Source organism: Lutjanus erythropterus, chromosome 11, assembly GCF_056507025.1.
Source record: "Lutjanus erythropterus isolate fLutEry1 chromosome 11, fLutEry1.hap2, whole genome shotgun sequence".
NCBI classification, from domain to species: domain Eukaryota; kingdom Metazoa; phylum Chordata; class Actinopteri; order Lutjaniformes; family Lutjanidae; genus Lutjanus; species Lutjanus erythropterus.
Window position 1 is genome coordinate 34,933,028 of NC_139327.1, and position 24,822 is coordinate 34,957,849.

Here is a 24,822-nt window from a genome sequence, read left to right on the forward strand (position 1 = left end):
GATGATGAGGGATGTCAAAACACACGTCTTACTGGTAAAACATAAGAATGTAGGTTGATGTTAGAGTTTCATGAGGTGCACTGAACTGAAAAAATATAGGAACATATTTGTATATTTGCCAAAAATATTTCAACTGAGAAGGTTCTTGGTCAGGGACACGCCTAGAATCCACACTAGAGTTCCCATCAGCTCTATAGAGCATTTTTTTTTTTTTTTTTAATAAATATTTTCTGGGGGCTTTTATGCCTTTAACGGACAGGACAGCTGGAAATATGACAGGAGACCGGGAGAGGAAGAGCGGGGGAATTACGTGCGGCTAAGGGCCGCAGATGGGGGGGTCGAAGCCTCGGCCGCTGCAGAGGACCAAAAGCCCCGGCACACGGGGCAAACGCTCCACCAACTGAGCCACCAGGCCACCTCTGTGGAGTCTTTTAGTGTCTTTCAGTTTATTGCTATGACTGAAAAAGGTCTGATAAATCCACTGTACATTACGTGTCCGGCGCTAAACAGAAGCCAGACAAAGTTGGCAACTAGCTGGTGAACATAGCTGAGAATTTAGCTGCTAATGAGTCAGATATTTTCCTCAGGAGCTGATGGAGACCAAATCAGAGGTAAAACAAAGGTGAATATTGGACTTAAAGTTGTCAGGTGCCTCGAAACATGACTGCAGATGATGATGGCGTCATCCATCGGCCCAACTCTAGCCGGGTGTGCCGCATTAGTAACTACTAAATCTTTGGCATATCAATATTAGAAGATCACAGATCAGCCAGTGTTGTGTTTACAGCTTGTTGCTGCTTTGAACAAATTCAGACTTTGTTTGCTAAAAAGCAGATTAATTATATTCAGAACAAAAAGGCAGAAAGAAAAATATAATTTGAGTTTAAAGTATGATGATTATTCACAGAATGCCTCTGATATGTAACATTTCTGCATTGAAAAGGCTAAAAACGCCAGACGTGTGTCATAAATGTTGTTGAGCTTTGTACTGATGTTATCCCAGCTGATCAAAACAGGGAACACTGATCCGTTAGAGAGTGAGGAAGGAAGGACTTTCACTGATCCTTCCTCTGTGTCAGCCATAGGGCTGCACAACTAATCAAAATTTTATCAAAATCGTAATATATGGCTTTCTGCAATTTTCAAATCGCAGGAGGTGCAATATTCATTAAAGGCAAAATTCGTGTCAGTAAACTTTTAAATTAATGAATGTCGTGAGGCAGAGATGTCCTGTCCTCCAAATCAGTTTCTACAAACATTTGATACGGATTCCTGCAAAAAAAAAACAATCAAAATAAAAATAATGAGTTAAAAATTATAATTGCTAAATCGTTAATCATACCGCAACTGCAATATCAGTCAAAATAATAGTAATTTGATATTTTTTTCAAAATCGCTCAGCCCTAATCAGAATCAAGGAAAATCTTGTGCCCTCTCACCATGAAACTTTGTCTGGGAAAATGTAAATATAGGCTCTTCCTGTCTGTGTTCCAGAAATCATCTCGTCTGGGAATCCGTTTAAAATAACTATATACACATTCTCAGTCTTCTCACTGATGGTCTTGTTTGCTTATGTAGGTCATATAGAGGCATCCGTCTTAAACTGAGACAGTTTCCTAACCAGTTAAAAAGTCCTTGTAGTCGCTTTTAAGAAACATGAGTGAGTCAGACTGTTGCACCGGCTGACATGTTCCTTAGTTAAGTGTTGAGAAACAGACTGGCTGGGTTTTTGATTTGGTCTTTTAACAGGCTTGGTTGACAGTAACAAAAATATAGAATATCGTTGGAATTATCCTTTATGTGTGAAATTAAAAGGTGGATTATGGACGCTCGGGTTTGACCTCACAGCTACTGAAAAACTGACGATTAACCAAAACATCCAGAGTCAAAATTACAGCTGCTGTCTGCAGAAAGTAATCACAGCTGTTCTCACCCTAAAACGCCGCCGCGCTGTTTCATCCTCCTCACTTTTTAGCTCACATGACAGCTCCATCCCAGCAGCCTCACACGCACACGTCACTTCTCTTTCTGCTGAATTACGCCTCCGTCCGCGCCCTGCTCCCGAGCGAACGGGACAGAAGAAGAACGGTCAGCCTTCTTTGGCCGATAGTGCTGCATGAGTCTCATTAGCATCAGTGTGTATGGGAGGCCTTTTATCACAGGCAGCTACAAGTGTGTCATGGTTCATGTTGACTGAGGAATTTCACGAGGAGAAACAGAGCTGCAGCTATTTATGTTCTCCTGACACAGGAAGTGTTTCCTTAACTTAGTCTCACACTGTTTCTGATTATTGTAATGCCCTGCCAGCAATGTTATTTCATATTATGGTAATGGTTTTCTTTGTTTTAAGTTGAAAACATACGCTGTGCAGAAGAGTATTAAAGGGCGACTTTGATATTTTTAATCTGGACTTTATGTTCCCATGTTTTTGTGTTTAAATGACAGCGATTTAAAAAATGTGCCCAGTATTGAACGAGACCTCTGCAGCCGTCAGCTGTGAAACAGGCTGCAGTGTAATCCCTCCAGGCAACTGAGCACCGTCACTGTACGTTCACTAAAAGTGCTGTGTTTTTACCACTGACAATTATTTTATCATCGTAAAACACAGTTAATTCAAACTCAACAACAAACTAAAACCCACCAAAACCATCTTTGTTATCCAGCGTGGCAATTAATGATTATTATCATTAGTGATTAATCATTTTCTTGATTAATGAACTAGTTATTTGGTCCATAAAATGTCAGAAAATGGTGAAAAATGTTGAAAACTGTTTCCCAGAGTGAAACATAATGTCCTCAAATGTCTTATTTTGTCCAGAACCCAGGGACTGTCATAACCGTCATAGAGGATTAAGGCCTCGTGTCCACGTAATGTTTATTTTTCTGAGTGCCAGTGCCTTTTTCCTATTATTCCCAATGAGGTGAGAGCACATATTGGTGCATGCGGCCGCCTAGAGAGAAAGTGCTGCAGCCACAGTGCGCTCCAGTTTCTTTTAAGATGTGAAACGCAGTGAATTAAGGGGTTTATTTCAACTAGACCAGAGTTGGTGATTTTTGGAACAGTGGAAGGATGAACCAAGATGGTTTTGGCGAGTTGAGTTTGAATGAAGTGTGTTTTACGATGATAAAAATGACCGTTTCTGTAAATGGAGTCTGATGGTTTTGGTGAGAGAAATAAATCAGCTGACAAAGGATATTATTCTTTAACAAAAAGCTTCATCTCTGTAGGGAGTCTGTCAGTGGCAAAAACAAGCACTTTTATTTGACGTACCTTGGCATTTTGCAATCGCCAGTGATAAGAATTAAATTATAGCCCATTCCATGGCTGAGGGGCTGCAACTCTCTCACTCAGTATGGGACCGATTTCGGAAATTGTTGATCCCATTAGTCAGAGTAGGGCTGCACGATATGGAAAAAAAAAAGTCACATTGCGATTATTTTCACTGACTTTGTGATTTCGATACATGATGTGATTAGTGGAAATGATCATTTTGCATTATAATTTAAATTTTTACTTAAAGAAAAAATGATTAAAATCATGATAATGTGATATTTTGGGGGTCTGCACCAAACAAACATGTTTTCTTTCATCTGGAGATAAAGATAGCACTACAATACTTTATTATAATGCTGTTTTGTTAATTGTGCAGCCTCAAGTCAGACATAAAAACAATAGAGTCCAAGTTGAAAAATACTCTTAAATAGCGCTTGCAAGTGACTTCTGTCTTGCTCTGGTTTTGTTCATGTGTGAACAGGAATTCTCCTATAAGCTCTGAATGTTGAATTGAAGAAAGTTTCTAGATGACGAGGACTTTAGATCCTTGTGTTAAACTGTTTCTGCCTTCCTGAAATGACAGAAACACCACATATTTAAAGCCGTGGCATCACTTTCACATTTAAATATGTTTGGATCTAGTGAGATGATAATCCACCGTTTGTGTTTCACAAAATTGGTGTGTTTATCTGCTGAGAGACTAAACAGAAAAGCTGTTTGAATGTTCCAAAACACGTCTCTGAGTATAATAATAAACACATTCTTTTCTTTGGTTTATAAGCGTTTTGAAAGGGACGGAACAAAAATGGCTTTCATTCATTTGAAGTTTGCGTCTGGCCTGCAGGTCTTTTTTTTTTTTTTTCAGATTGTCCTGAACTCGACCATTACCGGCTCAAAAAGTTAATCCGTTAATGTTGCAGGCGGGACTGAAGCTTGTTGCCCAGAGCTCGTCAGCTGTTAGGTAGCTGTCCGTATGTGACCGGTGCTCATCTAAACAGTCGCCTGTCGTATAAACAGTTTGTTTCTACCAGACGTGAACTCATTAGTTTACTCACATCCTGTTTATCCAGTAATGAGAATACACAGTCATGATGCACAAAGCATCATTTCCTAATGTTGCACCTTTATTGTTCATCACAGTGTTTTATCATTTAGTGGATATTAGAGTAATCTATCTATCTATCTATCTATCTATCTATCTATCTATCTATCTATCTATCTATCTATCTATCCATCCATCCATCCATCCATCCATCCATCCATCCATCCATCCATCCATCCATCCATCCATCCATCCATCCATCCGTCTGTCTCTCTCGCTTCTGACAATGCTTCATCTTTTTGGAATTTTTTTAAAAAACGTGTCAGAATTTATATGCAGTTGTCAAGAGATTAGCCAAAATGAGTCTTTCTCATCAATACTGTGTCTCAAGTTGCTGACCAGCAACTTGAGACACAGGCAGAAAGCCCTGAAACATTGGCCGTTGCCCCCAGAGGCTAAATCATCGTCAGATGATAGCCAGTGGCTCTCAAGTGGCTTCCAGTTTATTTTATAGGTCACACTTAATTCGCTGTTGGCCAATCAGCTGAGTTGGTTATAAAGCACTAATAAGATATCGGTGGGACAACACTGATGTCTCGGTGAATAGATAGAGGGATTAGTTTCCTGCCCCAGATAGTCTTAACACTGACCTGGCCTCGTACTCCAGATCTCGGCCCCCTGTTTGTTGGTTTTATCTGGAAGATTGTGAGAAGGGGCCACTGTGTCGGAAGTTGGCAGTTTTACTTCACAGTTTTAAAGAACTGTTTCACCCTGTGGAGAAAGCTGTAGTCAATGAGCGGATAGAGGGAAGTATGTGAGCTGCTTTTGATGTGAAAATAACCGAGCGCCGCCGCCTCTCGTGATGCTGCGTCTCTGGTTTCTCAGCAGAAATACCTCAGTCGCAGTCGTGGGCTGTCGCTTTTTTTTTTTTTGGGACAAATACAGCCTCCACAGTTTGTTTGACTCTCTGGAGTTCACAGTCCTCAGTATATATACACCTGCACTTACTGCACCTCCAGTGACAACTTGTCCTCAGCGAGAACTTGCATTAATTTATTCTTTTTTATGGAAGAACAACAAGCTGTAAGCATATAATTTGCATATTATTACCTCATATAGATGTGATGGAGAAAGTGTGAGCAACGAGTCACATCCAGCAGACATGGAGCGACATAAGCATTTATTTAGAGCTCTGTTTTGCACTCCATTAACTCCAGAGACAAATATCTGTCTCTTTAGCTAAAATCTCAAATCAGAGACTGGATGAAGCATGAATGTAGTCACCCATAGGTGACTACATTCATGCTTGAACCTCAGGCTCCGGCAGCCGCCATCTAGGCAGCTCCTGACTCCGCTAACTCCGCACAGTGGTCACGTCGTGTCAGCAGCGACACAGACAATAACGTCACAGCCACAACAGCGCTGGTCAAAGCCACACACACACACACACACACACACACACACACACACACACACACTGTTGCATGACTTTGGTGTTTGCAAAAGATCACAAGAACAGAATAAAGAGAAGACAGACAGTCTTCAAGGAGACTGACAGCAGCAGAAACCTAATATTTACTTAATGTTTTGATGACAGCAACACTCAGCAAAAAATGACAGCAAAAAATTTAATTAAATTGACTTACTTTAGTTTAAATAAATATAACTTAGAATTAAAATATAATCAAGTAGAATTTAATATCTAGACAAATGTTAGAGGGATATTTTATGTTTTTATTCTTCTGAAACTGGTCACCATTCACTTCCATTGTTTGGGAGATTCTGCAATGCTGTTTTCCTGTGAAACTTTTAATTTTTGGGTGAACTATCCCTTTAAATGTAGTAGTAAGTACATTGTACTTGTCACTGGCATCAAACTTAAAATTACAGCAGGAAAATTTACTTACAGTAAAAAGTATCAGTGCGAATTGTTATGAGGTTTTTATCAAGTAAATTTGATCAAGTTAGTTTTTCTGTGCAGCACACGAGTCCCTGAACGTGTGAAATGAAACAGAGTAAATTTGAAAGCAATAAATTGATCCAAAGTCCAAAACATTGTGGCTCTGCCCCCTCCATCTGTTAGTGTCTGTGCAGCTGCTCCTACTCCTGCTGAGGACAACGACACAAAATGAGCCTGATAAAAACCAATTTAAACAAAAAAGAACAAGTTAGAGAAAGATGATATCTATTGTGGAAAATGATTATAAATAAGCAGAGTTAAAGAGGCCAGAGAAAGAGGTGTGTGTGTGTTTGTGTAACTAAAGTGGGGAGAGACGAGGGGATAATTGTGGGGAGGAGGAGGAGGAGGAGGAGGAGGAGGGAGGGGAGGAAGCTGTGGAGGTTTCATTGTGCAGAGCTGATGAATAGTGGGATTCAGATGGTGGTGGGAGGTGGCCAAGCACAATAGTGAAAGTGAGGGCTGTGTTTCCAGTCTTCCTTCTGCCGAGGATCCTTTTACCCTCGCTCTCCTGTTGCCGCAGCAACCCAAATCATGGGTTAGCTCAGGTTTTTAAATGCTACCCTGGGTCTGCCGGCCAGGATCACATGTTGCACTGGTTGTGTTCCTTACAGGAAAAATAATTGCATGTCTTCTGCCTCCGCTGTGTGCATGGAGGTGCACAGCTCCGAAACAAGAAAACACACTTCAAACACATGCTGAAGACAGTGGATTTAGTCTGAAGTTTTTACTGGAGGTGACTGTAAAACTGTAAACTCTGAGAGGACAAACACGATTCGGTAAACAAGAGTAAGACCAAAGGCATTGGAACAATTAATTAGTGCAGCGACACGGAAACTGATTCAAAGCACAGACTGTCAAGTTCGGATATTTTACAGTCCAATAAATGATTGTAGAGTCACTAAAACAGTCAATTGTCGCTGGTATTTTCAATAATTCTGAACAACTATGAATTAAAATACAGGAACAGAACAAAATATATGTGTATTTTAAGCCTGGATGAAGAAAAAGGGTCAAATATACACAGAACGCTGCCCCTTTCCACTATAACACCTTGCATATCCTGTGACAGCATTACATAGCTTATATATCAGATCTTTATTTGATAGTAGATCGATTAAATTTTACTTGATCGACCAAAAACTTAGTGACTGATAAAGCATCATTGATTAATTGATCCTGCCCATTTTCTATACACAGTATGTCGTTGGTATGACCTTGTGGCTTGCTGGGTAAGCAGTAGGCTGGACTCTTTACTTACTTTAAATGTGGTGGCAAGGGGAGAAGGTAGGGTTGAATCAAACTGGGAACAGAGGTGGAGAAACAAAGACGTATGATTGGTTGTTGGATGTCAGTTTCTGGTTCATGTCAGCGGCTTCCACTGGAAATGACTTGAACGTACCAATAGTCCGACTGGCTGGATGAAGTCTGTAAGCCTGCCACTGGTAGCCTGTTTCAGGCGGTGAGGTGGCGTCTGCTATCTGTGTCCTCAAAGTCCCTCATCTCTACAGGAAACGATAACTTCTGCGTAATCCTGCACGATTATATTGTGATTATTTTGACTGAAATTGGGACTGTGATGCATGATACATGCGATTAGTAGAGATAATTAGTTTTGCGTTAAAATTTTCATGTTCACTGAAAAAAATATGTGATGATGTGACATTTATTGAGGTCTGAGCCAAACAAACTTTTTTTTTAATCTGATTTTTAGACCAGGTCATCTATGCATTACTATAAAACCTCATTATAATGCTGTTTTCTCACGTGTGCTTCTTTTTTGTTCTGGTTCTGCGATTTTGATATAGCACTCGGCCATACTGCAATTCTATTGCAATTGCAGCTGCATTGGTGTCAACTGGCTGATTTCAGACCATTACAGACAGGTGTGTTGCGAGTAGCTGCCAGTTTCAGCTCGTCTTGTCGCGAATCTTTGGTCTATACTGGACTAATGTTCCTCCAGGGACCTGTATTAAACTCCGGCCACTGATAATTGGTGTGTTCGCAGTGAATTTAGCAGCTCTAAACTATAGGGAAGGACAGCAACAGTGAGGTACAGCTAAAGAGCGTGCTTTCACAGGTAAGAAGACACTTTAATTAAAACCAAAGTCAACGTAAACCTCGACCAAAAATATTGGACCATATCAGGTACATTTTTATCTCTAGTGGTGCTTTGGATGGAGTTCACAATCCAGCTGTGTGTCCAGCTGCAGAGAGCACTGCAATATGGGTCAAACACAGAGTGGGTTATGCCTGATGTTGATGTTATATGACAGTTCGCCCCAGGCGCCGTTCATTTTGACACATTACTGATTAATGAGGGACCTGAGTGCTCTCGTGTTATGACTGTCGATATCTTTTGGTCAGGGGTTTATGTAATGTAACTGTTTTAGTTTGCCTGTTTCACCTTAATTAGAGCTCAAATTAATGCCGAATGTTTGCTGAATGAGTAAGTGTCTTGTGTATGAGTCGTAAGACATCATTAATAATCTTTTAGAATGAGTAGATGTTTACAACGGTTAAATTGAGCAAAAAGTTAATGGAGTTTGGCAGGCAGTACAACAAGCAGCCACTGAACTAAACTTCAGAGTGTGTATTTTTGGAGCAGTGGCCTTTTGTTTTCATATGTTAAATAGGATTTGAATTTATTTAATATACTGTTTATGGCTGTAAATTCAAACTGCTGTACTCACTTTTGGACGTGCATATTGCAAAATGCAGCAAAGAACTAACTTTTCTCCCTGATTCAGACAAAAGCAAAATAGACTATACCTTTCATAATGTTTTAAATGTCTCTCCGGAAAGCCTGCAGTTGGGGTCGAAGTGAAATTGTCAGCAAGTTTTCCCCAAAATAAACATCTACCAGAAGCAGCACAGTCCTACAAACTTTCAAACTAGCATCAAGTTAAAAAACCCCTTTGAAGTTCGAGGAACCCATTTGCATTTGTGCCCAATGTGTCTCACATCACAACATATGGCAGCAATTGAGGCATAAAGTAGAACCATTGGGGCCCACAGAGCCTCGGGCCCTCTCTCAGGGTGTCGGGGAGACAGCCCTGGCACCAACCACTCCTGCACACACACACACACACACACATACACACTCACACACACACAGATAAACACAGACTTTTACTGGCAGTGTGGTGCAGTAGACCGCGTGCTAATGGTGCCCTGCTCAGTTTACAGGCTGCTGTGGAAAAAACCAGGGATCCAGCTCATCTATGTGTCAAACAGGCGCTATCACAGGCTGCATGGCGGTTAATCACCGGCACATCACAGATACCGTCTCTATGACCCACTTTTCACGAGGAATTAGAGTAACGCCTAATCTTTGCACAAACTGCACTGTTGTGCTGGATGCTGCCACACAAGCAGTTTTTTTTCTTTTCTTTTTTTTTTACCAGCATGACGCGGTCAAACGGGATGAATTGTGTGAAGGCGATTCTGCTGGACTCTGAATGAGGATGTTCTCACAATGTATGCAGTGTTTAGAACGTCGGCCTCCAGTGAGGAGGGTTTTAGCTCAGAGAGCGTCATGACTGTGAGAGGTATTGATCTGCTCATGTTTGTACATTCAGGTTCTCTGTAAATAGGATGTGATGTTCCAATAAAACAGATTTAACTATTGATTTCATTTTCACGCTCGTTTTACCCAAATCAGCTTTATTTCTGCACACTCTTAAAAATAAGGGTTCCAAAAGGGTTCTTCCTGAAGGGCTGAGGGTCTACACAGAACCATTTTCTTTCAAAGAACCCTTTTTTAAATAAAAGGTTCATCAAGGGTTCTTTGTAAGACTAAGTGCCCCATTAAAAACCCTTTCCATCCAAAGAACCAGTTCACATCATGGGTTCTTTGTGTCAAAATAAAAAAGGGTTCTCAGTATAACCCCTAAAGGGGGTTCTACATAAAATTCTTGGTGTATAAAAAAGTTTGCAGTAGAACCCCCCTGGGTGAGTTCTAGATGAAACCACAGGAATATGAAAGGGTTCTTGGTCTAACCCCGTGGTTGAGTTCTTGTTAGCACCCGAGGAAGGTGGAAAGGTTCTTGATAGGACCCCCAGAAAGGGTTCTGGGTAGAACCATAACAGCATAGAAGGATTCTCTGTAGAACCTCTCATAAGGGGTTCTGGGCGAAACCCTTCACAGATGGTTCTGGGTGTAACCCTTTATGTTTGGATCTAGGTAGAACTCTCCAAAAGGGTTCGTTTATAGTTCTAGTTAGCACCTTTATTTCTAAGTGTGTAATGTTGATGTCTCTTGCTGCTGTTTCATGCTGTTATGTTTGTTACATTAATTCTTTGTTATATTATTATTATTATTATTATTATTATTATTATTATTATTATTATTATTATTATTATTATTAAAACATGATAAATAATCTATAATGTTTTTCTTTTCCTCCAGACTGTCCACTGAAGCCCACCACACCAACTAAGATCTCTGAGGAGGGGGACGATGTGTTGGGGGATTACACAGTCGGTGAGCAGGTCTGGGTCAACGGCGTCAAACCAGGAGTTATTGCCTACCTGGGGGAGACCCAGTTCGCCCCGGGACAGTGGGCCGGCGTGATTCTGAACGACCTAGTTGGCAAGAACGATGGTTCAGTGGGCGGAGTGCGCTACTTTGAGTGCCAGCCCCTCCAGGGCATCTTCACGAGACCCTCGAAGCTCACCCGACAGCCGGTCGGAGAGGGAAGCGACAGCCACTCCACTGACTCGCTCTCTGCCCAGAATCAGACTCAGCAGGGCGGCAGCGGCGCCCCCACTGGGCAGCGGGTGGCAGTGCCTCTCAGAGAGGGTCTGCTCAACAGTGCGGTGAAGACAGGAAACGAGTCGGGGTCCAACATGTCTGACAGCGGTTCAGTTAAGAAAGCTGGAGATAAGGATCTACGAGTTGGAGATCGAGTTTTGGTGAGTGATTTTGTGCTGGATGAAAAATGGCTGGTAGAGACTGGATTTGTGGAATTTAATTGAATTTTAACCATTTAAATCCTGACAAGAAAAGTCTAGGAGGTTAAAAATATTTCTGGCACTGCAAGGGAGTACTAAATGTTGACACCCCTACAGTTTTGGGGTGCAGTTCACTTACACAGCTGTACACGTCCATTTATTATGAATACATCATTATGATCAAAAACTAGTGAGCCAGCAGTTTTGTTCACATCACCAAACATCAGACAAGTGCAACAACACGAGTCATAACAAGGCAGCTAATATTACTGACAAGTCCAACAGCAAGATGGCCAGCACTGTGGTGTGAACAGTGACACTCCCCGGGTGCGTCGTTGACTTCGCTCCACACAGGATTGAATGATGATGTTAAATTTTCTCACGTCTTCCCTCATGGTCTGTTGCTAGATTTGTCGCTGGCAGTTTTTAGAAATAAAGTCGCTAAAAGGGTCTGAAAAGTGTCTAAATATAGCAAGAAAGTCACCAAATCACCAAGCTGCACAGCTAGCTGTGCTAATTAGCTTATGGCAGCTACAGTTAGCAAGTAAAGCTATCTGTCCATAAGAAAAGGCCTTAAATCAGTGAGAGTTGAGGCGGAGCGGCTGGAGGACATCAGGGGGACACCAGGAAACATTTCAGCAACAAATATCATCTACTTTCACCATAATCAGTAACGCAGTCGGTGGTGTATGACATAGTGCAGGAGATTGTTCCTACTACACCCAAGTTACGCGGTGCGAGAACAGGCTTTTGGGGCACGGAGTGGAAATAAAAGAGGCACTATTCTCCCTTGTTATTGTGCCATAAAAAACACTTTTAAGCTATTTTAAGGTGGAATTGTTGCATAATGTTGGAGTGGTTCACAAACAGGGCGGTGAAGAACTTCTGCAGGGGGGTGGTGGATGACCAGGGGAGACATGCAGATGAACCCGACAAAGTAAAAAATCGAAAAGCAAAATACACAAACCTTTACTTCATTAAGAGTTACCCTGTCTGAGACCAGACACTCCACAGAGATTCACTGGTTGTACAGAAGGACAACATGTACATCAACGTCAGTAGAACGTTAATATCACCATCCAAAAATGTTCTGTCACCAGTTACTGAGGGCCGCTGTCAATCCACATTGTCAATCCGGTTATCCCTGCTGTCTCAGTCAGCAGGTGACAGCAGACACGGTGTCTAGAAGGGGATCCCAGACCCGTGAAAGACCTTGTGAGAAACTGTAAGAAAATCTTGTGAGACTTTTAGCAAATCTGGGGTTCCCTTCTAAACGCGACCAGCAGAGACCAAGAGTGACCGACAGTGAAACTGAGTTAAATTAATGTGATTCATGTAGGGGAAATAAGCGAGGAAGAAAGATGCATTACCACTTTTTTACTTTCCTGCACAAGTGTCATGGTGGAAACTTTGGTTACCATAAGTTGCCCATTTGGAAATTTGATTTTAAAAGATTTTTCATCCATCCATCATTCTGTATATGTGCTCATCCTGAGCAAGTTTGCAGCGGCTGGGGTTGAGGCTAACCACTGAGCTAAATGTAAACAGTCATGAGAGTGGTATCGATACTCTCATCTAACTCTCCACCAGGAAGCCAATAATTGTCATACCAGGAGTGAATAAACATAATGTCACTGTCCCTGCAAATCTGGCAATTACAGTTTAAAATGTTTAACTTGATTTTCTGTGAATATTTTCAGACCAACGTAATCCACAGAGGCTGAAAGTGATCTTTTAAGGTCCCAGTGGACGGCTAATTACAGTTTTATGAGGCCCGCAGTAAAGATGGATTCATGCAGTGTAATTTGATACAAGGTTGATCCCCACAGGAAACTTCTGCTTTTCCTTATTCTGTTTATTGCAAGAATCCAGCCTTCATCCCTCCTCTGCAGCGCCTTTATCCTTTAGTCTACCATCGTCCAACAAAAGACGGCAAGTAGGTAGCGTGTCAAAGTAAATATCTGCTTTTTTAATCTCCTCTTTTTGTCAGAGGTGTATACAACGTTCAGTGCATACAATTATTGGCCCTCGGTCACATTGCTTTCCATTAACTGATGGGCACAGGGGATAGTTACATCAGATCCTGCGCAGTTTGAAACGGGCAGCTCGGGAAGCCTTCCTCCTGGTCAATATTGTAAATCACTCCGGATTACTTTCAGCACTTAAGAGAGGAGAGACCACTGCTGACACATTGATCAGTGAATCCATCTATTTCCTAAGCCTCTCCCGTGTAATCTATCTGTCTTACTGCGGGGGGCTCAGGCTCGCCGCCTGTCGTCCACTCGTCTCACGCCCCTCCTCTGCTGTTGGAAATACAACACGGCCTCAGAAGAGTCGGTGAAATGTGCACAAAGTGTGAAACTCAGATTACGCAAAGCGAGGGCTAGTTTCCTCTGCTAAGTATTGAATTATGTGATTGTAGCAGGAGAAGAACACACTTTTTTAGGCCTCCGTGCCGGCGACAACCGTGGACGGAGGCATTATGTTCTCATAAACTTAATGTCTTGAGAACGCTTTGAGGGAATTTCTTCAAACTCGGTACAAAAGTCCAATTGGATTCAAGGATGAACTGATTAGATTTTGTCCATCAGGCTGCCTTCTGATAGTCGATGATTCGAATCGTTAGTCGGAGCCCTGAAATTGACTGAGATTCTTCCAGTCGAGGATTTTTTTTGTCCTTTGTCAGTCAGTGTGCATCAAAATAAAACAGGCAGAAGCTTGCAAAAATGCATAGAGGGAAAATTTCAGTGAGGAATTAAAGGGAATCATAAATATATTTATATATTAGCTGGTGCCTGGACCACATGCGCTGCTGCTTGACTGATGAGAAAGTTTTTTATCTGCATCACTGTATACAGGGCGATGCAGCAGGGTAACAGGCTGTAAACTCACCACAAAAGTAACTGTAATGGAAGCAGAGAAGAGTGATATTTGTTGTTTTATTGTTGTTAATGACTGAAACATTATGAAAAAGATCACAACAGTGAGACACCTTATTTTAAAGAGTAACATACATTATGTTTAGACAGAAACCGCTGGTTTACTGTTCTCGCCAAACTCATCAGATTCTTTTTGTATCATCATCAGCTTCATTCAAACTTGACAGAATCTAAATAAAACTATATTGGTTTGTATTTCCCCTGTCCCAACAACCCCAACTCACCCCAAAAGGATGAATTGTCAAATATTTATAGTCTGAGACAGCCCTCGTTCATCCCATTCTTGTGACTGCAGTACCTCAAGAACACCTAGAGGGAATTTCATTACATCTGGCGCAAACATCTACTTTGACTCAAGGATGAACTAATTTGATTTTCAGGGTCAAAAGTAACCGTCACTATGACCTCACAAGAAATGTTTTCTGTCCACAACTCAAGAAGTCATTTGCTAATTATGACAGTTATCCAATAGGATAAAATAATGCAGTGGTCAGAGGTCAAAGGTCAGCTCCACTGTGACATCATAATGTTCATCTCTCTATCAGTCCTCTGTCCTCTGTAAAAAAAAGAAAAAAAGTAAGCTGCATTTCTCCCCCTGGAAATTATTCACTGGAATCATACACGTCATTATAGTGATAAAAATACACTAAATACCTTTTGTTAAATTCCTTCAAAGTCTTCACTTTTATACAGACATGCTTTAAACCGGAACTTGTCTGGTTGGCAGAGTCATACCACTGCGCGGTGGTTCTTCTAGTTCATACGCCATCATCAAACTGGAAGCATCTTGGGCCCTTTAGCAGGACCCGATCCCGCCGCCTTGCAGAGGAATAATTCTGAACTAAGTTCAAACTTTGCAGATATTTGTGCGGTGGTGGTGACAGAAGCAGCCATCTAGTGATCGCCTCAAGAGGATGTAATGTAGAATCTTTTTTTTTTTTTAAATGAACTTTTGCAAAGCAGAAACACAACCTCAGAGGCTAAACACATGGTTACTGTCTCCAGTAGACGTGACACCTTTGATGCCCGAGCGCCCACAGCAAGCACAGACCTCTCCTCTGCTCAGTATTTAACCACAGGCCGTCTCTGCTACTGTAGAGTTTGGGAGAGGTTAAATGAGTGTTTTCTTTCAGTAGGGTTGCATGTGATGTGGCTGGTGGCCTGGTGTTTATTTGGATATTTTAGAAGTCACTCTAATGGCGGCTATTCAATGAAATTGTCCCCGAACACGAGCGGTTGTGATAGCAACAGTTGGGTGTACATGGAGTCAGAATGGTTTTATTAAAGCCACTGCGTGGAGTTTTTAACTGGTTATGAAACAGTTCCAGTTTATTACTGATGTCTCTATAAGACCTATGTAAGTTAACGAGACCATCAAAGGCTGTTTAAAACAAGCCTGTGTTTATATTGTTTACACAGTGTGTTGTACTTTAGCCAGTTAAAAAGAAGCAGGAGGACATTTTTTATTTTTGGTGTTGTATTTTGTGGTTACGGCGGTGGAAACACTACCACTTTTATTCAAATCGGCCTCCAAAATCAACAAAATATGAAAGGTTCTTGTAGCAGCTTTAAACAGGGCAGGACATAAATTTGATGGTATCCTGCTGCAGCCTAAAAAATAATGAATGATCTTTTTCCAGGTTTAATGTCAGGCGGCGTGAGCCATCAAAATGCTTGAACCAACCAACCAACCAAGGCTGGTGCTTTTTCTTAACATGCTCATTATCTTACAGTAACTTAATTCAAAAGTCTCACCTTTTCCTACACGTTTCTTTATGACGCTTTTGCTGTAAGTAACACGACCAAGTGTCTATAGCCGCTAGCAACTGACAACAGTTTTCCAAAGTGTTCCTGAGCCCATGTGGTATCCTTATACAGTCATGTGAGTTTTAAATGCAGTTTTTAATGCAGTGCTGTCTGACGGGTCAAAGGTCACAGGCATGCAGTGTCGGTTTTTCGACCTTGCCCCTTACATGCAGAGATTTCTCTGAATCTTTTAATGTAATTATGGATTGTAGATGGTGAAATACCTAAATTTCTAGCAGCTTCTTGTTGAGAAACGCTCTTGAACAGTTGGACTATTTGTCCATGCAGTTTTTCACACAGTGTTGAACCTCACCCCACCCATGCTTGTGAGTGAGTGAACCTTTCAGGGACGTCCCTTTAATACCCAGGCATGATACCGTCGCCTGTTATCAATTAACCTGTTTACCTACCGAATGTTTCACACGGGGTTTTCAGCATTGTTCCCTGTCCCAACTTTTTTGAAATGTGTTGCAGGCTTTGCTTTCTCATCAAGTTAACTTTTGAGACAGGGATGAGACAGACAATGGCTGATGTCTCCCCTCCTGTCCTGTCCTTGTCTCTCATTAGACTCCCAGTTACAATAATAGCAAAGTATAATGACTGCAAATGTGAGGAAAGTATGACAGCTTGTTCTGTGGTGTTCACGTCCCTTTGCAGTTCATATTCAGGGATGTAGCTCTCGTGGAACTGTTCTGTCTTCGACCACCTTTTGAGTGCGTCTTTTAGATGAGATTGGCAATAACGGGATCCGAGACGGGACTCGTGCTGACTGGCCGTCTGAGCACTGCTGGCACTTTGACACTGAGTCACTGAGACATCACACTGCCAGGCTGACAGCAGACCGTCTCAAAAGTTTAATGTCTTGTGACACTGCGGTGTTTGGTGCCACGTTTTCCTCCTTGGCCTCGGTGGTTTAGGAGAAGGACGAGTCAGAGGGGTGAATATTAATTTAACAATAGAAAGCTGAGGAGTGACTCACACCACGCCACACCCTTCTCATCAGATACTAAATACAGTAGTCAGTGGTTATATATGGGACCTGGTTGCACTCCAGGAAAAAAAGGTCATGGTTCTTAAATGTTAAATTAATGTTTAGTATTATTAAATGTTTAATTGTAAAAAGAAGCAGATGTGAGCTGAAACATCTGGAACGCCCACATTCAGCATTTATTCATCTGTCGATTAGTGGTTTGGCCCATAAAATGTCAGAACATGTTAAAAAATGCTGATCATTTTTTTCAAAAGTCCAAGCTGACATCCTTAAGTGTCTTGTTCTGTAAGTCTGTCTCCATGGTTTGGTATTTTATTCTTGTTGTGTTAGGTGTTTCTCTGAGTCATTTAAGGAAACTGTGACCCGTGTTTTGTTTGTACGTTTTGATGAATTTTTGTGTCTCATACACATGTGGTCACCATGTGTGAGAGACGAGTCTGTTTTGAATATTGGCCGGACCCAAATGTCCCAGCGTGTGGATTTTAGACCGTCTTCTCAACAGGAAACCAACATTCCCGACTGAGAAGCACAGAGCTGTAAGACGTGACCATGTGGCACCTTAAATATGTCGCAGAGGGCGGACGACTTTCTCCTAGAATTGAATTTCACATTTCCGTACGCACCCTTGTTAAAAATACTTGCTGATTCACACAATAATGACGTGCACAGTTACAAATAATTCGGTAGTCTTAAAATATGTTTTCGTTATTTTGTCAGCTGCTTCCTCAGTCCTGTAGTGAATTTATTCACTTACTGAGGTTGCATTCAGTGAACAGTCTGTACAACTTCATATTATAGGAAAAGAACCTAAGAAAAAAACATCTCATTCTTAGTATATGTAGGTGTTCAGGCCTGTGATCACAGGGTGTCTCTGTGCGTCTCATATTTTTTTAAGATCTGTCAGTGAACAAAACATAATAACTTGGCCAACACACTTGACTTGAATCATAATCTAAGACTTTGAGTTTCCCTCAAAAATAAAAAACCAATTGCTGCATGTTGCCTTGAAACTTTGAGTTGTCTCAACTATTTTTCAGTGTAAAGTGATTCTTACATTTGCCAACTTTAAAAATATGTAGCCTCTATACTAGGGATGTTTCTGGCAGCTAATTTCCCTTTTGGTTAAACGCAAAATTTGATTTAGACTAGTCGACTAGTCCAACACTAAGAAAACACTCAGAAAGCAGTTAAAATTGAGCAGAATTTATCAATGTATAATGTTAAACACCCTGAAAAAAATACTGTGTGTATTAAGAGCCGTTTGAAGCTACAAAACATGACAACAACTCACTAAACACTTCACCTTTTCAGACCAAAGAGAATGACAGTGTCTGTGGGTAAAAGACTCCAGACAGGTTAATGTCCGTGTCTGTGCTGAATGTGAGCACGTTTCTCCAGTCAAGTGAATATATATCAGCTTATTCTGTCACAGTCTACATTCAACATTATTTCCATTTTCTAGATTAAAACTCTGCCAACAGATAACTTGCATCATACATGAATGAAATATTGATAAACAGTTTAAACTGTATTTCTGGTGCGGTGACGATGTTTAATCATGTAGTCGACTAATTGCGCACATCCCTTCTCTACACCGAAAAAAGTTGTATTATTCCGTCATCTCAAGTTTGTGTCAAAGCCTGCATCTATGTTTTTTTTTCTCTAAAATGTGATGGTGGCTCGTCCTCTTGAATCTCCAAATTAAAACAAAAAGTCTTCAGGGAAAACAGAGATTCTAACAGTTGTGACTACAGATATATATTTTTTTCTTTTTTTTGGACAAAAATGCCTCTTTTGATCAAAAAGGTCGCAGGTCCCTGTCCTAGCAGGTCGACCACATGCACCTTAGAAGACCTTTATTGTGCGATAGTGGTATATTAAGATCTATAAGGACAGCTGGTGATCTCAGGCTTTTAAAACCAGCCGTAATGATCCTTCTTCCACAACCACTTAAAGTATTTAACTTGTCTTTCTCTCTGCGTGTGTCTGTCGTAGGTTGGAGGCTCTAAGATGGGAGTCATTCGCTACATGGGAGAGACAGACTTCGCCAAGGGTGAATGGTGTGGGGTCGAGCTGGATGAGCCCCTGGGGAAGAATGATGGTGCAGTAGCTGGTACAAGGTATACACACACACACACACACACACACACAAATGTGCACACATACACACACGTGCATATGGCTCAAGCTCCCCGAATTCCTTTGCTTTTTCCCCTACAAGGACATTGAGGGGAAGTCTGTGATTCCATCTGTTCAGCTGCTTGTTCTTTGTTCTGTTTGTCCATGAAATTACACTGACTGGCCCTCGAGCCCGGAGCTGGTCGGCACCGCTGGTTGGTCGGTTGACTGGGCAGTTTTTATGCTCCGCGTTTATGATTTACATTTTCTCAGAGTCCACAGATGTTTTCTGGAAAACTGAAAACAGTTAAAAAAAAAAAAATGCTTACAGACTTTGTGGGATATTACTTGAACTTAAAAGCCATCAGCCCAAAGGGGGGGGGGGGAATGAACAAAGACGAGATCCAGAAGCACACGTTTATTTGTTTATACTGAAGATTTTTTTAAGAGGGTCTTGTTTGTACCCTTGTGACCCAGCATGATTCCCAAACAGTTATATTGGCCTTTTAACCATGTTCATAATATTAAAGATTGACGTAGTTAAAGTAGAGAGGGAAAACAACAAAAAGCAAAAAATAAAACTTTACACATGTTCTGTTGAAAGCACCTTAGTTAAAGTTAAAAGGATAGCTCACCCAAAAATGAAAATTCAGTCATTATCTAATCATTCTCATGTTGATTGAAGGCTGAGTTTAGGTTTTTAGTCCACAAAACACTGATGGAGTTTCACAGGAAAACACTGTTGCTGAATCTCCCGAACAATTTAAGTGAATGTTGACAAGTTTTCAAACAGACAAAGCAACTGAAAACAAGATTGAAATGTCTCCATTCTACTCGTCTGGTGTGATCCAAGTCTCCTAAAGCTCCAGCATGCTGCTCACCGCCACACCACACACACCCACACACACATGTGAATGTGGCTCCAAGCTATGGATCTGTGGTGAGGATTCAGGCTGAAGACATGGTGAAAATGATTTCTTTCAAGTCAACCTGGCATGTTTGGGCTTTAGGAGGCATTTTTGGGAGATTCTGCAACGCTGTTTTCCTGTGAAACTCCAGCAGTGTTTTGTGAGCTAAAAAAAACTAAACCCAACTTTAAATCGACATGAGGCTGAGAAGATAATGACTGAATTTTCATTTTTGGGTGAACTGTCCCTCTGAACTGTCTCTACTTTTAAAGTTAGAGGCAGCCCTGGACATCCTGAAGTTTTCTGTGCAGACAGTCACGTCAGTCCCATCGCTCCTGGTTCTGATTCTGCATCCAAACACACCTCTGTACAGAAGCAGCGCTCCCCAAAAAGCCATAATTAAAAGTGTAGCTCTCTTTCTACTCGTCCTCATAATCATCTGCTCACAAATTTGCTGCTTCCGCTGCACATCGACTTATAAGTTAAACACTGACTCTGACTTCAGTGACGTTTTCTTAAATATGACGGCGTGCTGCTGAGTGTGAGCTCTTTGTTCTTGTTCTTCTTTCAGGGCTGTAACCAGTTCACACTGGAATCTGATTTTAGCCACGTTTAAAAAAACAAAAAACAAAAAAAAAATCACATCTGAGCAATAAATCAGAACTGAGCGTTAAGGCTTGCAGTTTGAATATTTTCACTGTTGAATCATCTGCTGATTATCGATTATGTTCTCGCTTTGTCTGAAAATTGTTGCAATACTGTGTCTGTCAAACAATCCAACACACAAAGACCTTTATTTTACTCTCAGAAAACCAGGAAATTCTGACATTTTAGAAGCTGGAATCTAAAAAAAAGCTTAGTGGATTATCAAATATGTGCACATACCACAGCATTTATAGCCTAAACTAATTTGCAGTGCTCATCCCTAGATGTACCAAAAGTCAGAACAAAACACAGACATAACAATGAGTATGTACATTAAAAACACACAACTTTAAACTTGTTTGTTGCTCTGTAATGCTGCAGCTCCTCCGGCCTTCTTCTTCTTCTTCTTCTTGTCCTACTGAATTTTGTTTCAGAGTTTTATTGGTGATTTTAATGATTGACCATTTAACTGGTGATGCAGCAGAGTCATAAGGCAAATTTGCACCTGGTTTGAAGCTGAAATATTTCCAGATGGTAGAAGAAGATGGTTATTTCCCACAAAATGCCCTCAGACTATCAGAATGTGTTTCTTTCCCCGCTCAGTGACGTGCCGAAGTACATAATAAAGCCTTTTGAATCCAAAACAAACACAGAGGGGCTCTATAAAGACTGTTTGTTTGTTTTTTATTGGTAACGTCATCCTTCTTCCCCCCCTGCAGATACTTTCAGTGTCTCCCCAAGTTCGGCCTGTTCGCTCCGATCCACAAGGTGATCCGCATCGGCTTCCCCTCCACCAGCCCGGCGAAGGCGAAGAAGAGCAAGCGGGTGGCGATGGGGGTCTCCTCTCTGGCCCACAGCCCCAGCAGCTCCTCCATCAGTTCAGTCAGCTCGGTGGCCTCCTCCGTGGGTGGACGACCGAGCCGAGCTGGACTGGTAAGATGTCGGCAGTATGCCTCGTGCACATACTGAGAGCCGCGGGGCTGTTCAGACAGAGTGTGACGAGCTGTTTAAAGGAATAGTTTCACATTTTGGGAAATATGCTGACTTGATTTCTTGCAGAGAGTTTGACGCAGTATATTATGTACTATACTGTGTACTACACTATCAATCTTATGATCTAACTCTTTACAAGAAGCTGAAGACGCATACTGCGTTTCCCAAAATTATTCCTTTCAAGGAAGTAAGTAATGTTTATTTTCACAGGTGTAGATAAAATACAAGACTTTCGAAATGCCATATTTATTTATGCCAATATTACTACTATATTATCTTCTGCCAATATTACTTTTAAATAGTATTTCCATTACTATTTTTCCAATTTTAGTTGACTTATTTCTCTAAATTCATCTGTTTTACTCTTATGATATTGTGATTTTTGAGCAAACTATGGCACAAGAATTTCCGCTGGGATTGATCAACTTCTGTCTTATCTTATATAGAGCTGCAACGACTAATCAATTAATCGATTATTAAATTAATCGGAAACTATTTTGTTAATCGGTTAATCGCTTTGAGTAATTTTTTTACTAAACAATGTCCAAATTCTCAGATTTTAGCTCATCAAATGTGAATATTTTCTGCTTTCTTTACTCCTCTATGACAGTAAACTGAATGTCTTTGGGTTGTGGACAAAACTAATCAATTAATAGAGAAAATAACAGATTAATAGATAATGAAAACAATCATTAGTTGCAGCTCTAATGTTATCCTATTAACGGGTTTCTGTAGGTCCTAAAATCCATCTTAAAATGTAATTATGAGGTTAAAATTACTTTTAAAAGGTTGGATTTAACTTTAGTCTTGCTTTTAAATGTGTTTTTTTGGGAAAAAAAATTCTATTGATCACAACTACAAAGTGAAACAAAAATGTAACTAATAAACAGCAATGCAAACGTTTTTTGGCAGTTTGCATGTGAAGTAGGTCTTAAATTTCATTCACAATTTTAAAAACATCCATTAAAAATAACTTGTGGAAATCTGCAGAAACCCTGCATCCTTTTATCAATTAAAAAAGTAGAAACCTTTACTAATTCCACACATTTGAATCACAGCAACGCTTATTAAGCTGTTTATTTATTACACATGTATTGTGTAATTCATATATAAACATCTATAACAGTATCTGATTACAGTTAAATGTTTAAAATATGAGTTCTTGATTTCTAGTCGTGGAACATTCTTGCTGTAAACTCAAACAGCGGGAAGATGAATGGCTTCATTGTACCGAAACACTCCCTTATCTGCTGAGCAGTTAATAATTAGCATTTTGTATCCGTGCAGCTCGAGGCTCTGATTCACTGACTCTGCATTTTGTCCCTCTGTGACGAATGTGCAGACCTGCAGCTGAAAGAGAGCTCACGCAGCTCGATCCAACACGCTGTGTGTCTTTAAGACCAACATCCTCAGGAATGCTTGGCAACAGGCTCAGATGAATGGGACATCAGGGTATCTCACATCGATTTTAGCGGCCGGTCGCAGGCCAGATCACGATGGAGGACACTCCCCTTTACTTTGCTTAATTGTTGGCAGCAGTGTGAGACGGCGCTGAGAGCAGCCACCGTGAATTATCCGACAGAGTAAAGCAACAGGGTGATTTAGCTTACAGTGTTAGCCAGTTTACTTGTTGCTAAAGTAGGCTAATCACCGCCTGCCGTTATCTGTTGCTTGCGTTAGCGAGTTAGCTCAGTTAGCTGTGGAGCTAGCCACCTGATTAGCTGACTCAGTCCCTGGGTGCCTGGAGCTGATTCGTGTTCATGACAGGTCTTATGCACACCCCTTCAAATAAAGTGTTGCTAAATTTTCTTCAAAAAGAAATCCCACAAAACAAAACAACAGAAAAACAAAGCTGAGCTGCTGATCCAGTGGACTGTTAACACCCAGAAAGTTTCTGTTGTCAGCTGCCCAGAGGTCGACTTTGGTGAAATCAAAGTCTTGCTCTCTGAGTTTTCCTTCAAATTAGATTAATCACCACATTTTCTCTCTCAAGGACCCAAACAAACTCAAAGTAATGACAGTACTCCCACCTGTGGAGAGTTTGTCTCTCTCCCTCTCCCTCATCCTTTAATTAGCCTTTAGTCTGCAGCTGACGTGACCTGCTGCATGTACACGTCCTCATAAGAGCCTGCAGAGGGCAAACAGTAACTCAGTAACTCAGAGTTACTTGGATTAGTTACTGTAATATAATTACACGGGGTAAAGTGATAATGCATCACTGCCCAACACGAGAGTTCCTGCACGAAGCTGCTCACAACAAGGTCTGTGGATTATTTTCAGTAACTGGGTCATGATTTCTTGAAAGAGGCATTGCTGTTGAGTTCTCAAATGTATGTTTTGTCCTTTGGGCACCATAATTGTGCCATTTATTTCCAATAATTTCTAGAGAGGGCAGACATCTCTATGGCCAATTTTTCCAAAACTCACACCAAAACAATTTCTTTGGATAAATAGCACTACAGACCAGAAGAAAAGTATGTATTTTTGTTTTTTAGGGAGGAGTTGTCCCCTTAAATGGCCATGTGACTGATATTATGTTCAAGCTGACTGAGTTTCTTCAAACTTTCTGGACCTGAAAAAAAACCCAAAAAACAGCTGGTTCAGCGTTATACGTTAAATGTTAAATGTACAGTATTATCAGTATCAGTAAAAAAAAAAAAAGTTCTTCTTGTTGAAGAGACTCAGTTTTCTGTATTATTCTGTGATAAAATAAAGGCCACAGGATTGAGCTGATCTTACAGATCAGGCAGGTCTCCTGTCAGAGAGCGCCCTCTAGTGGTCAAAGAGAATATTGCATCTTTTAAGACTACAGTGCAGGTTTTTTAAGACTAAGAAATATTTATAGTTTGAAGCCTCATGGAACCAATATTTTTTAAAAAAGGGACTTTTAAAAGTTTAAAACTTAAATGTGTAAGTAATCTTAAAATGAACATTGTTCATTTCAGTGTTACCAACTTCACTGTTACCAACCTTGAACTATTTATAAACTCATATTTATTTATTTTTTTCATTAAGCTTTGCCTTTTTGTGATCATTAAATAATTCATCTGCGTTACATGAAAGTGATTATTCTGTCAGGCTCACAAAATAGTTAATCCATGATCGTGTTTTTGATCATGAAACTGCTTCTGTTTTCTCATAATCGTGAAGTATAACTTCAAGATCACAGGAAAGGAAAGTCTGTTATGTCGAG

General features: G+C 40.7%; 1 protein-coding gene across 1 annotated transcript in view; it reads left to right on the plus strand.

Moving 5' to 3' along the window:
• clip2 (CAP-GLY domain containing linker protein 2) overlaps positions 1-24,822 on the plus strand; it is a 65,651-nt gene that overhangs the window by 7,940 nt on the left and 32,889 nt on the right. The window contains exons 3-5 of the mRNA XM_084730023.1: positions 10,685-11,190; positions 18,961-19,085; positions 21,356-21,569. Coding sequence (XP_084586149.1) covers positions 10,685-11,190; positions 18,961-19,085; positions 21,356-21,569 — 845 coding nt within the window. The remainder of the gene's footprint in view (positions 1-10,684; positions 11,191-18,960; positions 19,086-21,355; positions 21,570-24,822) is intronic.